At 53.4% G+C, this 24,195-nt stretch overlaps 1 protein-coding gene across 1 annotated transcript in view; it reads left to right on the top strand.

Annotated features, from left to right (window-relative positions):
• MYO18B (myosin XVIIIB) overlaps positions 1–24,195 on the top strand; it is a 54,036-nt gene that overhangs the window by 25,952 nt on the left and 3,889 nt on the right. Inside the window, exons 28-42 of the mRNA XM_033518235.1 lie at positions 254–378; positions 1,390–1,544; positions 1,853–1,976; positions 2,554–2,748; positions 2,851–2,961; positions 3,672–3,776; positions 5,748–5,894; positions 8,837–8,950; positions 9,347–9,463; positions 10,166–10,249; positions 11,058–11,195; positions 11,374–11,559; positions 18,484–18,617; positions 19,216–19,257; positions 20,002–20,163. Coding sequence (XP_033374126.1) covers positions 254–378; positions 1,390–1,544; positions 1,853–1,976; positions 2,554–2,748; positions 2,851–2,961; positions 3,672–3,776; positions 5,748–5,894; positions 8,837–8,950; positions 9,347–9,463; positions 10,166–10,249; positions 11,058–11,195; positions 11,374–11,559; positions 18,484–18,617; positions 19,216–19,257; positions 20,002–20,163 — 1,939 coding nt within the window. The remainder of the gene's footprint in view (positions 1–253; positions 379–1,389; positions 1,545–1,852; positions 1,977–2,553; positions 2,749–2,850; positions 2,962–3,671; positions 3,777–5,747; positions 5,895–8,836; positions 8,951–9,346; positions 9,464–10,165; positions 10,250–11,057; positions 11,196–11,373; positions 11,560–18,483; positions 18,618–19,215; positions 19,258–20,001; positions 20,164–24,195) is intronic.

The following is a 24,195-nucleotide window of genomic DNA, read 5'->3' on the forward strand; positions in this document are numbered from 1 at the left end:
GGATGGGATGGGATGGGATGGGATGGGATGGGATGGGATGGGATGGGATGAGATGGGATGGGGTGGGCACACATGCTGTGCCTGAGGCAGGGCACGTGTTCTGTGTGAGTGGGGCAGCCCTGGGCTCACAAAGCAGAGCAGTGCCCCCTGAGCCCTGTGCTGGTGCCGCTGCCTTGTGCATCCCCAGCAGGACCACAGGGGCTGGCCAGGCCCCAGCACCCACCCTGCACCCCTGGGTGTCTCTTGTTGGCAGAGGACGAGTGGCAGGTGAGGTTTGACTGTGCCCAGACCGAGATCGTTTTCCTGCGGAAGCGGCTGGCACAGCTGGAGGAGCGCCTGGAGGCAGAGCTGGGCACCCGGACAGGGCTTGAACAAAAGGCAAGTGCTGCCAGCCCAGGAGGGGACAGGGACGCCCAAGGGAGCAGGGCTATTCTAGGGCTATTCCTCTCCCAGCTCCCAGGAGCTTTGCAGGGCTGAGGCTCAGCATTGCATCTGCTTCTTGTTGCTGCTCCCACTGACCAGGGAAAACTGGATATTTTCTACTGGTTTGAGCCTCAGAAATCTCTTCTGCAGGGCAAAATTCTACCTTGGTCAAGTGTGAGCATGGGCAGGGGGTTTTTAGTGGTGGGTCTTAGTGCTGCTCTGGCTTTAGGAGCTGTACAGGGCTGTGCTCCTCCATCTCTCACACAAAGGACTGCTGGTGGAAGGAACTGTCAGCTCCCAAGCTTTGCCCCGAGGAGGGAAAAAGCCTCCCTGAGTTGTGCCTGGGAGCCAGGTCACTTCCCATAAGGATAAAACAAAGAAATAAAGATTTCTCATGGTACATTAAATAGTAATAAGAAAGAAGCTGAGTCTTAGGAGCTTGGGTAAAGCGAAGCAGCCCATTTGCTCTCAGTTAGTTTGGAATTACAGGCTTCATTAATGCAAGATTTTGCTTATTTAAAGTCATTCCTTAACGACTCCATTCCCTGGGGTGGGAGAGCTCTTCGTGTCTGTCCCAAACACAATGTGAATCCTTGGGGATTCCAGTCCAGACGCTGCTTTTTGCAGACAAACGGGATCAGGCATTGCCCCGGGGCAGCTCTGCTGACTCAGCAGGAGGGGTTGAGGATGCTGCAGGCACTCGGGGGGGGGTGCCTGGAGCTGGAGTGGTCACAGCACCTCAGGTTGTCCTTGTTTAGTGAAAAATCTCTGGGGACTGAAGCGAGGCTGAGTCCTGGTGGGGCTTTTATCCAGGGGGGGTGTGTGCTGTGGGGTCAGTGGGATCCTCCCTCTGTGGGGTCTATGAGATCCCTCCTCCATGGGGCGCCTTGTCCACCTTCTGAGGGGTCCAGGGGGTCCGTGTGTCCCTCCCTGGACATGCCACAGTGTCTGTGCCCCCTCCTGCAGCTGGGTGAGGCGCAGGCTGCGTGCCAGGCGGCGCGGGACGGGGCACAGCGGCTGCGGCGGCGCTGCCAGCGCCTGGCCTGCGAGCTGGAGGATGCCCGGGTGCTGGCCGAGAACCAGCAGAGCCGCAGCCACGAGCTGGAGAAGAGACAGAAGAAGTAAGGCTGGGGTAGGGCTGGAGGTGCTGGAGAAGGTGCCAGGGAATGGGGAATGGGGAGGGTTGGGGTGAGTGAGGAGCTGCTGCAAGGGTGGAGCTGTCTGCATCTGTTTCAGCTGCTGGGAGTTGTTTTTCCACCCCATTGCTGTGTGACTGACACGTGGTCTGATCCCAGACTGGTTTGGGTTGGAAGGGACCTTTAAAGTTCATCCAGTTTCATCCCTTGCCATGGCGGGGGAATATCCTCCTCCCACTATCCCAGATTGCTCCAAGCCCTGTCCAGCCTGACCTTGCTGTGTTCCCCTCCAGGTTTGACCTGCAGTTAGCCCAGGCCCTGGGACAATCTGCCTTCGAGAAGAGCCTCCGTGAAAAGCTGTCCCAGGAGAACACCAGCATCCGCTGGGAGATGGGCAAACTTCAGCAGAGCCTGGAGGTAAGAGGAGAGCCCACTTTGCTGTGTTGTACCCAGTTTTGGGAGCCTCTCTGTGAGCCAAGCAATTACCTTTGCAATTAGAGCAGAGGCAATCAGGAAAATTGATTCCAGTTTCTCTTAGCACAGTTCAGTGTGTTTAAATAACTTTCCCCTTCCAGAAGAAGGGCTGTTGCTACAGTGATCCCCATCCCATGATTCAGCTAATCAGGGCCACCCCCATTTTCACTGGGGTCACTTGTGGTCTTCCTCACATTCCTACCCCCAATCCCCCCTTGGGGAAGGTGCTGATCTGTGCCCTGTGGGATGGTGCTGCACCGTGGTGGCAGGAGCATGGCTGCTGGCATGGGGGCAAGCCCCAGGGCTGCTGCCAGCACCCCCAGGCAGTGGGGGCTGCAGGGAACCCAGGGGGGACACCCCAGGGGAGTGGGAAGGTGAGGTCAGGATCAAGAGGGGAAGGTGGGGATGGTGCTCTCGGTGTGGCTGCCCAGCCCCAGCTGCTGCTCCAGGGGGTTTGGAAATGCAGTGGGTTCTGAGAGTGGGGTGTGAGTGTCTGGGCTCTGAGCCCCACTCTGTCCAGCACAAGGAGGCCGAGGTGGCCAGGCTGGAGCAGCAGGTGGCCGTGCTGGCCGGGCGAGTGCAGGAGCTCAGCAGCCCCGGGGCCACGGACACGGTGCCCGCGCTCAAGAAGAAGCTCTGGGACCTGGAGGGCAGCGCTGCTGAGCAGAAGAAGGAGCTGGAGAGGCAAACAGCAGCTGTTGATCACCTAGAGCAGGTAATATGGGGCTGGGGGAGTCTGTCCCCACTGGGCACATCGAGCCCAGGCCAGCACCATCCTCATTCCCTCGGGGCTGTGCATCATCTCTGGGTGTTTCAGGCCCACGAGAGGCTGGAGCTGGAGATTGAGAGGATGAAGCAGATCCACCAGAAGGAGCTGGAGGACAAGGATGAGGAGCTGGAGGACACACAGAAGTCCTGCCAGAAGAGGGTAGGTCCTGCTTGGGTGGGTTTGATGCTGGGTACTCCCCAAAGCTCCCCACATCCCTAGGAGCCCTTCCAGGGGTCCATGTTCCCAGGGAAGTGCGGGGTGCTGCTGTCCCACCATCACCCCAGCGTGAGCCTCAGTCACAGCCTGGGGGTGCAGATCAGGCTTTGGGTCAGGGGTGAGCCCCTGGCATGCTGGAGGGACTGTTGGGGACAGTGTGATGCAGCACATGGGTTCACTGCTCCCAGAGTAACACCAGAGTCACACCAAGGGCACCAGCTCCAGGGCTTCGTGTTTGGGGATGATTTGCAAGAAATCCCCTTTCCTTGGGGCTACCAATGAGGTTGATGGGTGCCAACATGAATGCCAGAGCTGCAGGGCATGACTGGGTGTGCTTCAAATAGCCCATCCTGTCCCCAATGTCCTGCAGGTCCCTGGACTGCTCCCTCTCTTCTGCACTGGCACTGCCAGGGGTAGGACATGGCCCATCCCTGGTCCCCAGTGCTGGCTGCAGAGACCTCGGTGCACTCCCTCTCCAAATGGAGAAATGGGGTTTGGAAATGGAGAAATGGGACTTGGAAATGGAGAAATGGGATTTGGAAATGGAGAAATGGGATTTGGAATGCCAAACCCCCACTGTGGCAGTGGCCCTGCCCTGCTGGCACTTGGAGAGGTGGCTGGGCACTGAGCATGGCTGGGTTTCTCCCCCACAGCTCCGGCAGCTGGAGATGCAGCTGGAGCAGGAGCACGAGCAGAAACAGATGGTGCTGCACGAGAAGCAGGACCTGGAAGGGCTCATTGGCACCTTGTGTGAGCAGGTAAGGGGCCAGTGCCCTGCCCTAAAACCAGGAGTGGGGATAACAAGGGCAGCCGGAGCAGCAGCCTGGTGTTGGTGCACGTGCAGCTGCTCGTGGAGCTCGGTCCCTCATCTCCCCCAGATGCCATCCAGGCACTGGGATCTGGAGGTGCTGGGACTGCAGGGATCACACAGGAGCCACTAAGGATCTGCAGAGGAGAGGTGTTCCCTTATGCACAGGAGAATTATCCAAGCAGGGGGAGGCGTCTGCTTCCTCCTGGTGTTTCATGAGAGTCAAACTAGCCAGGTCTAGCCCTGGAGTGCATCCAGCTGCCAAGAAAAGCAGTTTATCCAATTCTGCTCATCACAGAGGAATTATTTGTAATTATTTATTATTTATTATTTATTTATTTAATTAATTATTTTTATAACTTTTTATATTTTAATTTTAAAACCTTAAAAAAATTTACTACTTAGCTTCATGGGGGTTTTTTAAAATTTAAATTATAAACTCAGATTTTTGCTTATGGTTTCTAAATTTGGAAGCTTTTTCTAAGGTTTTAGGTTGAACTTGGTGTTTGTTTTTGTGTTTGGGCTTACATGCATGAGATTTTGAGAAGTTTTTGTGCTCGGAATTCCTACATAGAGGATCTGTCCTGATGCCTCCTGCCCACCCTCAAGCTGCCTTGTCCCAGTGCCACCCACCCTGGCACAGAAACGAAGCCCTGTGTCCTCTGGCTGTTGGCACGAGCTGGATTTCACCATTCCAGCAGCCCTGGCACTCCCATGTGCTCATTAAATGGGATAAATCTGGGATCTTCACAGCCCTGGAATGGGGGGCATATTTCAAGTAGACACAAAATGTGTCTTATCCAACACAACCCTCCTGCTCCTGGCTTAGAAAATGTTTTGGGAACTGTCACAATAAATAATGCTGTATCAAAGCAGGGGATTATTACAACAATCCAACGTGTGGGTGGAGGGGAGCTGAGATGGATGAGGGGGCAGAAGGAGCTGGGGGGCTCAGGAGGAAAGGCCCCTTGTCCCTCCAGGAGAGCCCCCAGCCAGCCAAGGGCGGTCCTGGTGTAAGGGAAGGGGAGATGGGGCCATGCAAAACAAGTTTGACAGCAGCTATTAAATCAAATCCTGCCTTTGTCACCTAAAAATCCTGGGCTGCAGTGGTGGGAAGGGGCAGCTGGTTCCAGCCATGGCACCAAATTTATCCCCTGTGGTCGTGGACAGACCCTGAGCAACAGGAAAATGATGTGAGCAGCGTCCAGGATCCAGCTGGAGGACAGCAGTGGTGGTGCTGCTAACACCCTCTGCTTTGCAGAGGACAGTTCATTAAAAAATGGGAAGAAAGCAGCCAACCCAGAAAACTAATCAAGGAAATGGAGATGCCAATGGTTTCTTGTTCCAGCAAATTCCAGCCAGCTCTAAACCAGGCTACAAGGTCAAATCCACACAGTTGATTTTAGCCAGTGAACGGAAAATAGGAGAAGGAAGGGGTTTGAAACGAGAACCGTGGAAAACAACCTAAATGGAAAACATTCTTATACTTCAGTTATGCTGAAATCAAGCACTGAAACAACATCCCTGTTTATTTGGTTATTTTCTAATTCCTTTATCCCTGTAACCATGGTTGCTCTCTCCCTCTCTCCAGGTTGGGAGCATTGAGGGTGGGTTTTTTAAGGTACTCCTTGCAGCTGTGGGGCCAGGCTGTCCCTTTGGCCACAGGGGTGGTCACTGGGGAGGATGTGGCTGATGGAGACCAGGGCTGGGCAAATGTTTCCAGAGGAGCAGCTCTTTGGTGGGGAAAAATACGGAACACCCTGGATGTGTTCAAGGAACAACTTGTCTCTACACTCAGTGCTCTGGTGCAGCTGACCAAAATATCCCTGAATTGCGTGGAGAGCGCTTTGGGGTGGGTCGGAAGGGCCTGATAGGGGTTCCAGGGAGCAGCAGAGCTCAGACACCCCTGTCCCCTCCCCAGATCGGCCACCGCGACTTCGACGTGGAGAAGCGGCTGCGGCGGGACCTGCGGAGGACCCGAGCCCTCCTGGCCGATGTTCAGCTGCTGCTGCCGGCCCCGGCACAGCCCGCAGGCAGCGCCCAGGAGCTGGAGCACCTGCGCAAACAGGTAGGGAGGGAGCTGCAGGGACCATTCCCATCCCCAGACCATTCCCATCCCCAGACCATTCCCATCCCCAGACCATTCCCAGCTCCCCCGCTCTGAGTGCTGACACCCGGGCGGGGTCGCCCGGGAAGGAGCATCTCCCTGTAATTAAGCCAGCGCTGGTGAAAGTGGGTTTCCCTTTTATTTTTATTTTTATTTCCTGTTAATTACCTTCTGTTTGGCGCGTTTCTGTGTGTCTCCTACGGCCGGGCTGGGGCGGCGTTGCCATAGGGATGCTGGAAGGGGGAGAGGGATCTGGGGGGGATTTGAGCGCAGGCAGCCCCGGGCTCAGCGGTGTTGAGTGACCTGGGGAGCGGCTCCAGCTCTGTGCCAGCTTGTGTCACCACACTGGGGACATCCCCGGCCCCAGGGTGAGCTCTTAGTCCCATGGGGTGCCCTGCCATGGGGCTGTCCATCCCCTTGTGGGCCATTCCCAAGTGTCAAGCAAGGGCTCGGTTGAAGATGCTGGTGCTCTGAAACCACTCGGGAATTAATCTGTTCTGCACATTTCCCCTGGAAACAAACGAATCTGGAGGCACGAGCAATTCCAGCAACATCCAAGTGTAATTGGGAGGGTCGTTGTGCATAAATAACAGCTGTGAGAAGCAGCTGTTCCCAGCTGTGCTGAGGGAGAAGGGGAAGGTGAGCTGGGTCTGATGGAGCCAGCGGTGTGTCCGTGCCTGTGTCCATCACCTGGATGTCCAGGGCAGGGGTTGGCCATTTTTTGCACTCACTAACTCACTCTTTAACTGTTGTTAAATACCTCCACTGATGCTGAGGTGCTTCCTCTGCCCATCCTGGATCCATCCCGTAGTGTCCAGCCCCATGCCCAGTTCACCTGGAACAGAGCTGGGGAAATAGATCTGTACTCTAGAGAGTAAAGTCATAGGGAGAGCAGCTGAGAGAGCTGGAAAGGGGCTCAGCCTGGAGAAAAGGAGGCTCAGGGGGCCCTTCTGGCTCTGCACAACTCCCTGACAGGAGGGGACAGCTGGGGGGGGTCAGGCTCTGCTCCCAGGGAACAGGGACAGGAGGAGAGGGAACAGCATCAAACTGTGCCAGGGGAGGGTCAGGTTGGACATCAGGAGGAATTTCCTCATGGAAAGGGGGATCAGGGCTTGGAACGGGCTGCCCAAGGAGGTTTGGAGTCCCCATCCCTGGAAGGACTGGAGGTGGCACTCAGCGCTGTGGGCTGGGTGACAAGGTGGGAATTGGACACAGACTGGATTTGATGGACCTTGGAAGTCTTTCCCAACCTTATTGACTCTGGGATTCCTGCTCCCTGCACCCCTCTCTCCCTGTGATTCCATTCAGTGCATCCCTGGCTCCCTCACTCCATGGCCTGTGCTCGGCTCCCTTTGTGTTTGGAGACGAGCAAACAGCCTGGATTTTGGGAATGTGGAGTTTTTGCTGCACCACCAACACTGAGACTCTGCATGTGTTTAAAATGCCACATGGTTATCCTGTCCTTTAAACTGAAACAATTTCTAATGGCATTCATGACGACTTTCTTAAAAGCCAATGCATCCTACCACCAGCCCACAGACCTGCACAAAAAGAAAAACTCTGCTAAAATGCTACATTTCCGTTAATCAAAATCCATATGGCTGGAAGTGCAGCATTGTTTCTTAATAAGGCTGAGGCATCCATTTTATGCAGGTATTTAACAGATGGTGTTCACAGCAAACTAATGTTGTTCCACAGTTCATACATTATGCATTTTTTGGGGGGAATTTCAATTTATTCTTCCCAAGTGGGAAAATTCCATTACACGAAGTGAATTGGAAGCTGATGTTTAATGAGGGGTCCTGGAGATGCTTTTCTGTCTGACTGAACTATCAGGAGTTTGGTGGGAATTGTGGCAGGGAAGAGGCCAGTCCAAGGGCTGATTGTGAATGCTGCAGTTTCTGGAGCAGCTGGACAGGTGGGAAAGTCCTTGGCCATAAAACCAGGAGTTGATCTGAGTGGCATCTTCAACTCATCCCAGTAAAACACAGAGACTTTTTTTCACCTGATGGAAGAAAGTTCTTCCTCCTCTAGTGAAAGGTCTCAATCTCCCCAGATAGAGGAGGGAAGCGAGCTGAGGATTGCTCCAGTTTTAGTATTCCATGATCCTCCCCACCTTTTTATTTTACTTTTTTTTAAGGGAGAGAGATGAAAAAAGAAAGTAAACCCTGAGAAAACAGCCTAAAATTCTCAAACTCTGTCCATGGTACCATGGTGTGCAGCTTTTCCCATTGCTCCCAGGAACTCCACAGGGAAACCAGGCACAGGAGCAGTGAGCAGAAAGGTTTAGTTTTCTTTTTTGTAGAGAAAAAAAAGAAACCCCAACGAGCAGGAACTGGATGTTCAGGTACAGCTCCTCCATCCAGGCAAGGGGGGAAGTTTTCAGGATGATGCTGCAGCTTCCAGATGTTTGCAGCCCATTGAAATCGTTGTGATCTTAATGGCTGAGCTGTAAAACCCGAGAGCAAATTAGCGTTTATAAATGGGATCTTCCACGTGTATTTGCAAATGCAATTTACGCCACGTGAAAAGCCCATTTGCAAACCCCGAATCATGAATTGCTCTAATCAGGAATTACATGTAATTCACATAATTTTGCAAATTAATGATCCCGGCTCTGCCTCACCGAGGAAGAGGGAGGATGTGCCATCGAGGCTGCTGGACTCGCCAGGGCACTCAGTGGTGTTGGGATCTGTGCTGGGAGGTGCCAAGGAAGATTTGCTTGCCCTGTAAACCAGGAGGAGCAGCACGGGTTTAAAAGGCGGAGATTCTGTGTTCTTTAGCAGGGGAAGAAAAAATTCCACAGTGGAAGTGGAAATTAACGTGGCTGTGTGGCAGGGGGACAGCACCATCAACATGTGGTTCCTGCTCCTTTAATGATGATCCCCTGCAACTTTTCCCAGCTGGAAGAGAGTCAAGCGAAGTGTGCAGAGGTCCAGGGAGCCCAGCAGACAGCAGCCCAGGAGCTGGAGAACCTGCACACCGAGCTGGAGACCCTCAGCAGAAGCAAGACCCTGGTGGGTTCCTGGAGGTGTCACCAGGGCAGGTGGGAGGGCACAGTCCCACCTCGGGAGGGTTTGGCAGCAATCAGCAGCTGCTGTGCTAAATCAGCCACTAGCAGAGTGTTTAATAAATCACCTCGGAGTGTTAATTACACCACGGAGGATATTTACAAAATGTCTGAGCGTATTTACTAAGCCTCCAAGGATATCCACTCAATCACCTGGACTGTTTGGAAACACCAGCCCCCCGGGTGGTTTAATGGGTGGATAGAATTCCTGCAAGGGAGCAGCATCCCGTGGCCTGCTGTGCCTCTCTGATGGGTTGGAGGCTGTTGGCAGCACATCCCAGAGGGGATTTGGTGGCTTCCCTGTGGGACCCAAGAGCCAGTGGTCCTGTGGATCCTCCTGCAGGTGGACGAGCAGCTGGTCCAGCTGCAGCATGAGAGAGCCGACCTGCTGAAACGCATCGATGAGGACCAGGAAGACCTGAACGAGCTCATGGAAAAGCACAAGGCTCTGATCGCCCAGGTAGGAGCTGGGGCAGTGTCTCCCCCCCTGGGAGGGCTCTCAGAAAGCCCTGCAGGCTGGAACAGAGCAGGTGGTGGCTCCTGAGGGGGCACAGGGGGGTGGGGACCCCAGGACACTGAAGCTGTGATGAGGAAGGGAAGGCTCACAGCGCCAGCTCCTCTCACCTGCAGCTTTAAGTCTTCTTTCAAGGGATGTTTTGCCCTTAGTTCCAATTCTTGTGGAATCTTACAGCTGCCCCTTTGGGTGGTTTTTATTCTTCCTTTCACGATTCTCACATGCAGAGGTGAAAAAGTGCTGCCAGACAGCCCTGGGGCTCTCAGTGCTGTACCCAAACTATGTCAGGCTCTCCCAAAGGATTGTCCTGGGAGCTGAGGGACCCCAAATCTCCCACGGGAGAGGGGCAGGCTGGCCAGGCTGACAATTCACAGTCTGGTGGCCCTTGCAGAGGTGACAGGGATCCAGGGCCGGTGTCTGGAAGGGTCCTGAGGACAGAGGTGACAACCTGGTTTCTGTCCTGACCCGCAAATACTTGTTTCAAAAATTAGGGAAGCTGCAGTGAGTTGGGAGAATTAAGCTCCATCTGGGCAGTCCAGGAGCAGCTCATTGTCCTAGTGGCTGGAGGTGCAGGCAGGAACCAGCTCTCTGCTCCGAGCCCTTGGTTCTGATCCTGCTGCTCCCACTCCAAATTTTCTGTTTCTGCAGTCGGCCACAGACATCGCTCAGATCCGGGAGCTGCAGACACAGGTGGAGGATGTGAAGAAAGAAAAGCAGGGCCTGCAGGAGAAGGTAATTCCTGCCCAGCCTGTGGCAGTCCTGCTGAGGAATGGGACCTCTTTAGGCTGGAGCAATCTTTTCCTGGCAGAGTTCTTGGGATTCACAGCCTGGCTTCTCCCTCCTCCCCTGCTGAGCAGCCGTGGCTGGGATGGGCTGACCCCGGGGCTGCCCTGGGGTGGGCACCAGCAGGGGCTGCACCCCCTCGCCTCTGTGGCTGTGCCAACCCTCCTGGAGTGGTGGATTTAATTTTAAACACATGAGTAATCCCATTAAGTTAAGTGCTTTATTGGAGCGTGGCTAAGCTGCCCAGGAATCAGAAGCGGGACTCGCTCCCTCCAAGGCGGAGCGGGTGGTGCTTTGGAGATAGGCTGGATAAAAGGAGACAAAGTCCCATAGTTCTAGGTCAAATTCAGAATCTGAACCTGAGCTGTACTGGGATCACTAAAAGGGCAGTTTCCTTTGGAGGTCTCGGTGTAAGAGCTGAGGAAGCAGCTTGGTCCAGGCAGCTTTCCACAAAGGCTGTGAATTTTTATGCCTGCTGTCCTCAAAGAGTGTGTGAGAAGAAAAAAGCAAAGGAGCCCTAGACACGTGTCCCTGGCCAGCAGGTTCTCCATTCAGAGCCACACATTTCTGTCATTGCTGTCAGGCCTGTGCTGGGAATTCTTTGGGAAGTGAGGGCAGAGCTTGGCCTCATCACCTCAGGGGCCAGGAGAGACCCCCAGTGCCTGGGAGGGGTTCAGCAGAGGGGTTCAGCAGAGGGGTTCAGCAGAGGGGTTCAGCAGAGGGGCTGGGGGTGCTGACACAGCCCCTGCTCTCCCAGCTGCAGGCAGCTCAGGCCAGGGTGGCACAGCTGGAGCAGTGCCCGGCCGAGCGCTCCATCGTCAGCCGGCAGGAAGCCCGGATCCGGGACCTGGAGAGCCAGCTGGACTTCCAGGCCGTGCAGATGAAGCGCTTCGAGGTACCCCCTCCTCACCTGCGGGGAAAGGAGCACCTGGGAAGGGCTGGGAGGGACAGGTGGGCGGCTGGCGCAGCCCGGCTGGTCGGTGGCACTGCTGTCACCTCCCTGTGGGGCTTTCTGACAGCCAGCAGTGCTCACAGGGAGCTTTCCAGCACCTCACCTTCCCCTCACACCCCAGGTGCTGGTGCTGCGCCTGCGAGACAGCATCATCCAGATGGGAGAGGAGCTGGAGAAGGCGGCTGAGTCGGAGGCTCGGGAGAAGGAGAACACCAGGTACTACCAGAGGAGGATGGAGGAGATGAAGGCTGACATGGACGAGCTGGTGCAGAGGGAGCTGGAGTCCAGCCGCCGGCGCATGGAGCTGGTGAGGGGGTGCTCCTCCTGGGCTTTGGGTGGTCCCATGGCCATGGGGGATTTGCTTCAGCTGGAGGTGGCCCCTCATAACATCTGGGTTGGTCTGAGGGCCCCAGAAAAGTTGTTTTGTGTGTGGTCCTTTGTGTGCTCTGGGTCTGGGGACAGAGCAGGTACTCCCTGGGTCCTGGGCTCCTCTGGGAGGGGCAGGGAATTGCTTTGCATCTCTGCAGCCCCAAACCATTGAACCAAAACTGTCCTTGAGGATCCTCATGATCCCTTTCTCCATGGCTGGTCTGGGAGCCTGGACAGTCACTCTGCTCCATGGTTTTTTTGTGGGAAGGAGGTGGCTTTGCCTTCCCCACTCATAGAAATGCAGTTCACGTGTGGATGTGGCACTTGGGGACATGGTTTAGTGCTGGACTTGGCAGTGCTGGGGTAACTGTTGGGCTGGGTGATCTTGGAGGTATTTCCATCCTAGATGGATCTGTTTTTCCAAGTTACTCAGGTCATTCCTGCAGCTCCTCGTGCTGGTTCTCCTCATGTCAGGCACAACCAGGGTGGGTGGGAAATGGCCCTGCAGCAGCCCCTGAGAGCTGGTCACAGGGATGGGTGTGCCAGGCTCAGCCCAAGCACCAGATCCTCCTGGAGCTCTTGGCTTTGCCAAACCACCCCCGTGGCTGCAGCTCAGACAGAACCAACCAGCAGCTAAACCCACTCCGAGTGAGCAGAGCCCCAGCTGGGTTTGGAAAGCAGCAAAAATAGCTTCACCTTCACTTTCCAGCCCTTTCCCAGCGTTTCTTTTCATGTTGTTTCTTCCAGTAATCCAAGGGAAAGCCTCGCTCCCGAGTGGTAATTGAAAGATATTGCAGCTCTGCTGGCAGCAGGGCCGAATTAGGAGCAGTTATTTTATCAATAATCTTTTAGTTAGCAATCAAGGAGATTTCAGGATTTATTCTGCCCCGAGGCTGCCAGCCTTCCCGAGGGGAATGGTGTGAATGATTCCCAATCCTCTGCCTGCACCACGCTCAGGCTTTGTCCTTGCTGGGCCAGGCTGAGCCCTGTGTGCTGCCAGAGCAGCCCCCTCTGGGCATGGAATGAGGTCGGATCTCTGAGTCTCTGATGCTCTGCAGAGCCATGGTGGGGTGAGAGGCTCTGCTGAGGTGCCATGGGCATTCTGGGCTCCCTGATGCTGCTGCTTTCCCTGTGGGATTGAGGGAGCCACGGCTGTGGTTGCTGTGATATTGGGTGCTCATTGCAGCTCTTCTGGAAGGGCAGGGTTTGGAACATGGAACTCTGGCTGTTGGGATAGGGGTGGGTTCTTTTTGCTGTGTTTTTTGGTGTTGTGCCTATATTTTTAGAAGCTTTTTGAATGTTTCGTATGGGGATGTGAACGACGGGTGAAGGAAGGTTCAGGAATATCTTGGCACTTTTGTGCTCTCCAAATAAAGTGTGCAAAGAGGTCTGAAAGGGATTTTAGAGGCTCCTCCCTCAAAAAAGACACAAAGCCCCATTAACAGCTGAACTTGTAAGGCAGAACTGGGGGGTCTGGGTTTATCCAGACACTCAGATATTTGGGGTTATGTGGCATCTGCAGGAGAAAGGAGTGGGTGGGCTCCCCTGGCCACACCTCCCCATCCCGGCTGTTGCATGGTGATTGCTCCCTGGGAGCTGCATCCATGTGCATGGCCACATCCAGGGACTGCTGTGACATTCCTGGGAGCAGAGGCATCCCCCAGACTGTGTGTCCTCTTAGGAACACTTAAATAAAACATGGGGCAGATCTGTGATCGAGGAGCTCGTCAGGAGCCTGGTGGGGAGCATCAATAGTTAATAGAAAGCCACTTATGGCTCTGCTCCTGCTAAATCCCCCATCAATTATAAATCCAGCGTGAATTATTCACTTGACATTACTTAAGTCATGCTCTGCTCCTAACAGTTTTTTTTAATTTATTTAAATACACGGTGGTGAGGTTGTGGACTTACCACACCCTGTCGAGGTTTAAAGGGGGAGTGTTGAAGGGACAAATTTCTGGCAGAGACTGGGTAGGAAATCCTGTCTTGTTTCAGAGCTGCTGCCTCTACATCTAGATATATATAGCATATATATATATAATATAGAAAATAGAAGGTATTTTGTTCTCATACCTTATATTTATCAGTGGTGGATGCACTGGAGATCCTATGCCACCACCCCCAACCAGGCTTTGGGTGTCTATTCCATCTCTCTTCCTTCTCCCACCCAGCTTAGGGCAGTTGGGAGGCAGCCTTGTGCCATTCAGCAGGGAATATCCAGTGAGGAGCAGGGATGAGAGCTGGCTGCCAGGCAGATGGCTCTGCCTTATGAATTTTGTAAGAAGGATGGGTTCTGAACACTTTCCAAGCATGTTTGGTAATGATGGGGGTAGGACTTGGCCCTGCTGGACTCTTTGCTCTGGCTGCACATCCTGGGTTTCCTCCCTGGAGCTGGAGCTCCTCTTCCAATAAAATCTGGATCCCAGCCTGCAGCAGCTCCTCATTTCTCAGCTGCTGTGCTGACACCCAGAGCTTGACAGGCCAGCCCCAGCCCCCTGATGCTCTCAGACCACGGCAGACACTGAGTCATGGTGAGGAGTGAGGGATGGATTTCCAGCTTGGAGTTAATCCTGGGGAGTTTAAACCCAAGCCCTGCTCTCTGTGTCCATTGTGTGTGCACTAATGCTCATGCTCGTGTCCCCTGGTGAGGCTGCAGTGCAGGGAAGGGTGGAACAGGAGCTGGGAAGGATGGAGAAGGGCTGGGAGCAGGGATGTGGGACAGTGAGTGGCTTGGCACAGCACCTGGGACAAGGCACTGTCTGGGATTTCCCTCCTGAGGCTGCTCTTAGGGAAGGATGGTGCTGGCCGTGCTGCTGCTGTCTGAGCTGCCTGCACAGCTTGGATTTCATGGGAGAGAATTCAAGCATCTGGATGAGGGCTGTGATGAGAACTCTGGAACAGGCTCAGCCATGGGCAGGAGCCCCTCAGGTCTCTTCTCCTGGAGAGCCAGGTTTCTCCTTGATGGAATGCCTAGGGAAAAACGAGGGCTGATCCAGCTGGGATGAAGCCCTGGCTGGCTGAGGCACAATCCAGGGGTTCTCTGGGTCTCCTCCTGCCCCCCTGCACCCAGCACAGCCCCTCTGACCCCCCCAGAACACCACAGGGGCTGCTGGCTGCTGTCCTAAAATCAGCTTTCTTTAATGAAGCTGTGAAATGCATCAGCACAATAATTAACTAATTTTACAGAAAACTGAAGTACAGGTGTGAAGATACTCTTCACAAGTTTTTGTTTGTGAGATCCTCAGTGTAAATAACTTTTTTTTTTTTTTTCCTGGTTCTTTTGCTGGCAAATCTTTGTACCCCAGCCCTGCTACAGCCACGTTGTGTAACACAACACAGCCTGAACTCCAGGATTTGGGGGTTTTGCTCATTTGCAAACTTTAAAAGGTTTGTTTTTGGGTTTTTTCTTTGGTTGGTTGGGATCTTTTTGGCTTTTTTATTTATTTTTGGGTTTTTTTATTTGTTTTGTTGGGGTTTTTTTGGCTTTTTTTTATTTTTGGGGTTTTTTTATTTGCTTTTTTGGGGTTTTTTGGGGTTTTTTTGTTTGTTGTTTTTTTTTTTGAACTTGAGAAGCGAAGTGGGAGCTGTTTGTGCCTCCAGCTGGGAATGCCACGCTCCCACCCAGGCCAACACTCAGCTCCCAGCAGGGTCCCAGCAAACCCTCTGATGTCTCCTGGCTCTTGTGTCCCCATCCCCGCCTGCTCCTGGGTCTTTCCAGCTGCTCTTCCCTTCAAGAGCAAATGTCTTTGAGGAAGTGTGACGACAATTATCATCAAAGGCAGCCGGTCCTTAGAGGTGAGGGTGGGTGATGGAGGAGCCAGGAGTGAAAGCTCGGCTGAACGCGCTAATTAGGGCTGTTGTGATTCTGCTTTGCCATTAAAAGAGTAAATTCCTCAGGAATCCATCAGCGCCGGTGGCTGCTCGCACACCAATTACACGGTGCTCACCCCATCTCACTCCAGCCTTCAAGTGCGCAAATTTTGTCACTTCAAACTTTCCGAAAAGCCGGGAGTTTACGGCTTAATTAAAAATAATAATGATGGATGAATTCCGCAGGTGCACGCTGAGCTATTCGAAGAAAAGTGACCCAAATTGGACTAATTAGATTACACTTCAGTTGAGGTGGATGGCAGCGAGCAAAGGTGGCGTTGTCACAGCAGAAGCACAAACAAAAATACAGGGTGGTGACAAGGACGTGGTGCTGGATGCTCCGGCCTGGGGATCCTTGGGAGTCCCACGGATCATTTCACTGCTGGCTTTGTTTATCTCCTTTTAACTTCTCCTCGAATAATTCTGAGATAAAATTAGCTGAGGGGAAAAAAAAAAAAAGTCTATTAAGAAAAAGAAGGTTTAGAAATCCCCTTCCATGTGCAGAATCTCTTCCCTGGGAGCCCAGGGCGAGGACAGGAGCCCAGCTGAGAGCAGCTCCCCGTGGGTTTGCTGAGTGCCAGCCATCACTGAGTGAGCTCCTGTCCCCTTGTCTTGGGGAAACCTTTAATCCAGGCTCCTTGTCAGCAGAAATCAACCTCAGCCTTCTAAAATCATGCTTTCTGACCCACCAGCAGAGCCAGCCCTTTGCTCTGGGGCAATCTCTCAGTGTGAATGGGAGAATTTGGTTTGGAAATGTATTCAGCACCAGGCAGGATGTATATTTTATTTATTGGTGATAAAATATACATCAGCCAGGGGTTCTGAGCTGGTCAGGCTGGTCCTGCTGTGCATGTCTGACTGGTTTGGTGAAAGCAGCCAGAGATTCTGGTGCCAAGAGGGGTTTAAGAGCAGAGGATGCTCCTTTCAGCCCCTCTGGTCCAACTGTGGTGCAGTTTGCCCCATGAGTTCTCTCAACTGTTTTATTTTTCCCTTTTTCTCCCCTTTTTCTGCTCAGAGGAAACAAAAAGCCAGCTCTACCCAGTGTGAGGGTGTCAGTTCTCAGCCCAGGGACTTTGTGAAAAGAGAAAAGCTTCTTGCATTTACATTTAGATAGAAACAACCTGTGTCAAAGGTGTCCAACAGCTCCCTGGGTGCCGGGTGCTGGGATGGGCCCTCTCCATTTGTGATATGCAGACAGCATTTTTCCATCTGAAATTGAATCATATTGCCAAAATTATTCCTTTCCTGGAGACAATTGTAGGCTATGGAGAAAAACACGAGGTGTCTCCGTGGATGAGGTTTGGGACAGCTGGGATGTGGGGTTGAGCAGTGTCAGCTCCATTTTCTGCCTCACCCTCAAATTACCCCTCAGGTGGCCTGGGGGGGACCCCAGGGTCACCCACAGTCCCCAGTGTCACCCTGCAGGTGCCCATCCCAAGGCCACCAGGGTGGGTGCCACCAAATGTGGGTGCCCAGGGATGTCCTGGGGGTGGCAGGTGGAGCCCCAGCTCAGCAGCATCACCTGGGTGCTCCCTTCCCTCTCAGCATTCCCAGAAGAAGGTAGAATTCCCCTGCAGAAGGTAACGAGGCTAGAGGGGACCCCACCAACCAGGGGGACCCCTCCAGCCCCCAGGACATTCTGTTTGCTGTTCCCACAACCATCCCAGGGGATTTCTGTGTCCAGAGGAGGAGGGTTTTGGGTGCTCATAGGGGGACACTGCTCTGTGACTCCCTGCCCATCCCTGTCAACAACAGCAGAACAGAGGAGTGGAATTAAATGCAGCCACTGAACTATATTTAATTTGTGCCATAGCCTGCAGATGAAGAGCTGGGTCAATAGAGGCTCTTATCAGGCTGTGGAAGGGCTCAGCTCTTTATCAGGCAGCAGTTTCACTGCCCCAAATAGCTGAACACGGGCACGTAGGCACCCGGAGCTTGGGGCTCTTTTCTCCTCTCAGGGCTTGGTGTTTCACCGTGTGCCCTGTTCTGAGCCCCTGAGGTCCTTGATGGAACGCTTCCCTTGATGAAACAGCTCCTTTCCACCTTCTGCCTGAGCCAGGAGGGAAGTGGAGGGCTTGGAAACACCAAGTTTCAGAGAACTTCTCAGCAGCACTGAGGTTTTCAGCAATTCCAGCGCGCTCCCAGGAGCTGCTGTGACACGGTGCGACCCAAACTGGGCTGTTTCTTTTCATGTTTTGATGAACTGAGATGCTCTTCCCCTGGGGCCTGTGTGCCCAGTGATTCCAGGCCTTCCATTATTTACTGTGACAGTGTGCCAGCTCCTGTGCCGTGGCCTGTCGCAAATCATCCCTCACCTTGTCACCACCGCCGTGGCGATTTCACAGCTGGCAGCTTCAATCACTCTGGATCTGCTGCTCCCTCCTCTCCACCCTGGGATGGCTTAGGAACAGCAGGAAGGGTCCCTTCCCAGCTGGAAGGACTTGGAATGGGATGGTCATGGGTGCAGGGCCAAGTTGGTGTCCTTGGTGTGCAAGGTGGGCGATGCTGGGTGCATGGAGCTGTGTGTAAATTCTGGGATGGTTTGGGTTGCAGGGACCTCAAAGCTCATCCTGTTCCACTCCCTGCCATGAGCAGGGACATCTTTCACTGGCCCAGGTTGCTCCAAGCCCTGTCCATCCTGGCCTTGGACATTTCCAGGGATCCAGGGGCAGCCAGAGATTCTCTGGGCACCCTGTGCCAGGGTCTCACCACCCTCGCAGGCAAGAATTCCTTCCCAATATCCCATCTATCCCTGTCCTCTGGCAGTGGGCAGTCATTCCTTGTGTCCTGTCACTTCCTGCCCTCACCCAAAACTCCTCCCCAGCTCTCTTGGAGCTCCTTTAAGCCCTGGAAGGTGCTGGAAGATGCAGTCCATGCAGGTAACCAGAACCAACAGGCTCTGGGAGCACTGTGGTGAGGGAGGGATGGTTCAGCACTCACCCACTCTCAGCTCAGGTGCAGGTGCAGACCCTCACCTGTGTTCCCTGTGCAGGAGCAGCAGCTGGCAGAGCTGGCAGAGGTGAGGCAGGTGCTGCAGGCTGACCTGGGCACCTCCATCCGCCGCATCGCAGACCTGCAGGTGGCCCTGGAGGGGCTGCGTGACAGCGATGACAGCGATGCTGACAGGTGAGGGACAGGGCTGGGGGGATCTGGGGGGGCTCAGCTGCTCTGCTGGGCTGTGCCAGGGTAGTTCCACATCCTCATCCTCACATGGCTGCACAAAAAACTCTGTGTTAATGGAAGGTTTCATGGAAAACCAAGGTTTTCACCCTTGAAATCATCCTGTGTGGCTCAGCTTAAAGTGAGCAAAAAGGGTGGGAAAGGCCTCATTTGTACAGCAGGTCCCTGGCAGCAGTTTGTTGGTGCCTCAGTGCTGGGTTCATGGAGTGAAAAATCCTGCTTTGATCATCCCCAGGAGCCAGAGGAGCCAGTGAAAGTGGGTGATTGGGTAGAGGGTTTTACCAGGAAAAAAATGAGGGAAGAATTCCAGTGCATTTTTCAGGTGTTATTTCTAAAGCCCTTCAATTTTTCCCCCTCTGCCACGCAGCTAAAGGGGCATCATGACAAATGGACAAAACAGATAAATTAGTTAAAAAAAAAAAAAGAAAAGAAAGGAAAGGAAAGCTTGTCCCAGCCACAGAGGCTCTGCTGAATCAGGCTGGGAAGTTTTGTGGGTTTGGGGTCCCCACAAGCCGTGGCTGACCCTCTGCTGTGCTCCTTGCAGCGTGCGGACGGCGCGGGAATCGCTGTGCTCCAGGAGAGACACGTGAGTGATCCCAGGAGATGGTGCTGCCAAAGGACAGAGCCTGGGCCTGCTTCTGCCACAGCTTGTGGGCCACCAGCTGCTGCACTGAGGGTTCTGAGCCACATCTGGACAGGGTTCATGCTGGCATCCAGATGTGCTGGAGTTGTGTGCCCCATGCCCATCGGCCCACTCCCATTCCCTGGCAGCTCTGGCTCTTATCCTGAGGGATGCTTCCACTCCTCTGGGCTGTGCTTGGAGATATGATCTGTGGCTTTGAAGGAAAACTGAGATCCTGAAGGATTTCATCCACTACACATGGTCTGGGGGCTCCTGGAGGGTGGGCTGGGGTAGCTCTGGCTCTAGGGGAGCCCAGGGGTGCACAGTGGGGTACCCAGGGTCCCAGCAGCTCTGTCACTGCAGTCCCAGACCTGGGGAAGCCCTGGGGTGTGTAGGGCTCTGTGGGGTGCCTGGGGACACACTGGCTCTGTCACTGCAGCCCCAGGCACAGCAGGCAGTGCAGGGTTTTCCTGCCCAAAGTCTACGGGGCACTTGCAAAAGCTTGAGGAAATAATGAATGGCAGCAACAATGCTACAAGGACCAGGCTGCCTGGAAAGGTTCCCACAAACCAGCCCGAGCAGAGCCCAGCAGCTGGAGCTGCAGTGGTGGAGGTGTGAGGACTCCCTGCTCCGTGTCACCATCAGGGTGACCCACCAGCCCTCCTGCCTGCAGCTGCAGAGCTGACAGGTCTCTCCTGTCCCCCTCAGGGATGCCTGCTCCAGCGTTGGCTCCGTGCTCAGCCTGGAGCCCGCGGAGAGCATCAAGTCCTGGCCGAGTTCCTCGGCGGGCTGGACGTCCCTGGCGAGCGCCAGCGTGGCCGGGAGCATTTCAGCACCGTCCCTCGGCGGCCGCAGCACCCAGAGCCTCAGGTAAAGGACCCCCAGCCCATCCTGGGTGTGCTGGGGGGGTGCTGAGATGTGGGGGCTTCAGCTGGGCTCTCTTGGGATGTGCAAAACGGAGCACAGCGGGACCTGTGGTGTTTGAGGTCAAAACATCAAATCAAGGAAGGCAGTCACTGCCACGCCAGGATCAGTGAAACACCAGATGAAAGTCACTACATCAAAAACATGCTTCAAGCAGGAAAATATCCCTTGATGTATTCTCTGGAGATAATTTAAAGAGGCAGCGCAGCCTGTTTGAGGATTTGTATGCCATATGCTCGCTGCTGAGGGAGAGGGATGCATTTCTACCCTTCTAATATCAAATATGTTAATTTTTGATGGTGATGCTGACGGGTTGGGAGAGAGCTGGAGAGGGGCCCAAGCCCCTGCACAGCCCAAATATCCCTGCTTTGCTCTGTGGGTGCCCAGGTGCCCATCCTGAATCAGTGCCCATCAGAGGGACCACCCAGTGCAGAGAAAAAACCATTTCCAGGTCACAGAGAAACTGTTCTTTGTGTTTCATGTGTGAATCAATCACAAGGGTTGAGTTTGGAAAAGCTCTGTAAATCAGGGTCTGGGGCTGCACTGTGGAGAGGATGAAGGAGGGTGTCAGATCCCCTTGGAGGTTTGTGAGGGCAGAGATGGAGCAGGGATGGAGTCCTGGGGCAGGGAGCAGAGTGGGCTCCAGAGAGCATCATCCCCGTGTAGGGAAGGTGGAAAAGATCTCAACCATCCAAACTCAGGATGGGCAGGGCTGGCAGTGCCCCAATTTGCAGCCCCTGTGATTGGGGGCCTCCCCACCCTGCTGCTTTCCCAGGGGTGGTGTCTCAGGACATGCATCACTATTTTTGCAGTTTTTCTCCGCATGAACAGGGCTGAGGCTGGGCACAGCTCGCTGCAGCTCCCACCTGCTCCCTGCAGGTGTGTAGGTAGATGCTCCAAGGTGACAGAATTTGTCAGGATTGTGGAGCACATTTTCACTGCAGACATTAGTATTAATCTCCATGCTCTGATTCTGGCAAGCTCTGTCCCCATGGCCCCCACCTGCCTTGTACAGGAGAATCACTGTTGTCAGAACTGATGTTCTGAAGAGCAGTTCCCTGGCAGGAAACACCTTTGGGTGAGCTGGAGCATTTTGGGGAGGCACAAGGCAGAGTTTGAGAGCAGTCAGGCAGGGCAGAGACCTGTGGGGAGATCACAGAATCCTGGAGTGGTTTGGATTGGAAAGGACCTTAAAGATCATCTCATTCCAACTCCCTGCCATGGACAGGGCCACCCTCCACAGGCCAGTGATGAGTGGGAACCCTGTGAGCAGCTGGCTGAGCTCACTGGGACCTTGCACAATAAATAAAGTCCTTCCTAAGTACTGCTGGGGAGGCTTTGGTCCAAATGACCCAACTCTGATCATTAATGAATGACAGAAAAACAGGCATTGTGGATAATATCTTATCTCTGAGCTGAAACACCTTGGATTTATAGTAAAAGACACACAGGCTTTCAGGTTCAACACTGAGAGGAATTTCCTTCTGGAAAGGGTGGTCAGGTCTTGGCAGGGGCTGCCTAGGGGGGTTTGGAGTCCCCATCCCTGGAGGTATCTAAGGAAGGTGACACTCAGTGCTCTGGGCTGGGTGACAAGGTGGGGATTGGCCACAGGTTGGACTCGATGGTCCTGGATTCCTTCCCAGCCTCAGGGATTCTGGGGTTTGCCAGACTGCCTGTGGCCCTTGTGAAAAGTGAAGTGTCACAGTGTGACCATCACCCTCTGTCCTGAGGCTTGTGAAGGGGGATGCAATTGTGTGGGAGCTGTGTTTGGCTGCAGCTCATCTATGATGGAAATGGAGCGAGGAGGGGATGAAATGCAAACAAACAGGAGACGAGACTGGAGGTAATAAAAATGAGATCAGGGAAACGAGCTCTTCCTTATTAAGATTCCTTTGTCTTACACAAGCTCCCAGTAATGAAAAACGAGACTTGCTCATGTTGGCTGCTCAGCACCACATCTGGGGTGTTTGCTGAACAAACAGCTGCCAAGAGCCAGAGGAGAGCGAGGAGCTCTTATCACCCGTGTGCTTATAGGAAGGAGAGCTTTGATTAATGTTTCCTTTAATTCTCTGCTATTTAAATGCCTGTACAAAACACTGGCCAGCAGAGCTAAGCCTCCATAAATATGACACAGTGCAAGGTTGGGATAAATATGTTGTTTTTTTTATAAAGAAGCCAAGTTAAAAGTTTATGTGTTTATTCTGCACCTTTCCAGGCAGGTCAGGGTTGTGTTGTGATGGGGGCGTTACCCAGAGGTGCAGTCAGGGAGTGGATCCACAGCCCAAGATCTGCCTCTCCATCCTGCACCCCACAGGATTGTGGCATCCACAGCCCTGGCATCACCCCAGGATCACCCTGACAGCAATTCCCCTCCCACCTTAGGTGACAAAACCGAGAGCCCTGGTCCCAAGGCTGCTGGGGATCCGACACGTTTATTTTTAAGCACGACTGTGTCAAAAGCAAATCATTCTGTGGGAAACTGGGAGCTCTTGTGTAGATGATGGTGTGACAAGAAAATCCTCTTCTGACAGAAATGAGGCCAGTGTCTCTCTTCCCTCCCTGAAATGGAGCTGTCTTGGCTTTATTTATGAGCTCCCAGGAAAAGCATCCCAGCCACACTTTTGGCCTTGGTCATGTGTTGCAAAGCATGTGTGGATTTTATTGTATAAATGATTTCAACTGGTATAATTGTAATCATGCTAATTGCTATGTAATCTTCACTAATTATTGTTGTATGTCATTTGGTTTGGTGAATGGCAGATTGCAGAGCTCTGCTGGCTTCCATCTTTTGCCTTTTGCTGGGAAAATCATCTTCCCTGAGGATGATGGAGGAGCAGGGCTCTTCTCAGGGCTGGAGGGGCTCATGGTCCTTCCTCCCATGGCATCACCTTCCTTTGGGGCTGCCTGTGACTTCCTGGGGTCACTCTGAGCCCTGGGAATTCATCAGCCACTTGGCAGGGATTTATGGATGGGTGGAGGATGCCGCAGGATGGGGAGTGACCACTCTTGTGTCCTGCCTTGTGAGGAGGAGGAGGAGGATGAGGAAGACTAGCCATGATTTTGGAGGGGATTTTTGTAGGCCTAAGGGAGCAGTTAAAGAAACAAATCATGGAATGGTTGGGGAGGGAAGGAGCCTTCAAAATCATCCAGTCCCACCCCCTGCCATGGGCAGGGACATCTTCCACTAGCCCAGGTTGCTCTGAGCTCTGTCCAGCCTGGCCTTGGACACTTCCAGGGATCCAGGAGCAGCCACAGCTTCACCAGGCAGCCTGTGCCAGGGCCTCACACCCTCACAGGGAAGAATTCCTTCCCAATATCCTGTCTAACCCTGTCCTCTGACATTTTAATGGGTGCAGAAAATGGGACCTGTTGGGAGAGACAAGGATGGATGGGGCAGTCTTGACCTTTGGCTGGAAACCAGGGCATGGAGAGTGTGAGGTCCCTGCTTGGAGTCTGGGGCTGTGTGGCCCTTGCCAGCCATAGAAGCTGGAACAATCCCACCTTTGCAGCTTTCACTCCATTTCAGACTCCAAAGATTTTCATAAAAGCAGTACCTGTCTGTCATGCTGAACAGGACAATAAATACAGCGTGTTCAGTCCTTGTTCACAGCCCATTAGTGGTTCTCACCTCTCCACTCACTTTTATCTCAGCCTTAAAACCCAAATAAAAACCTTGATGCCGGTGTTTAATTTATGAAAGCCATTCATGCAGCACACAGGTTACAATATTATTTGGAAACGTGCAGAATGAATGGAGCAATTTCTGTACAAAACCTCACCGAAGGATTACACCAGCCATTTAAGTAAGATGCAATTTAGGTTCCTAAAATCCAGCATTATTGAAATGTCTCAAACTATTAATCAGCTGTGGTGCTTTGACAGCATCAGCACGGGATGGCCCTGAAGGGGAGATGAAATCTCTGGTTAATTCCTTTTGTGCTGAATAATCAAATGATTTAGACTGGTTTAATGAGTGGG

This window comes from Parus major, chromosome 15 (genome assembly GCF_001522545.3).
Source record: "Parus major isolate Abel chromosome 15, Parus_major1.1, whole genome shotgun sequence".
Lineage (NCBI taxonomy): Eukaryota > Metazoa > Chordata > Aves > Passeriformes > Paridae > Parus > Parus major.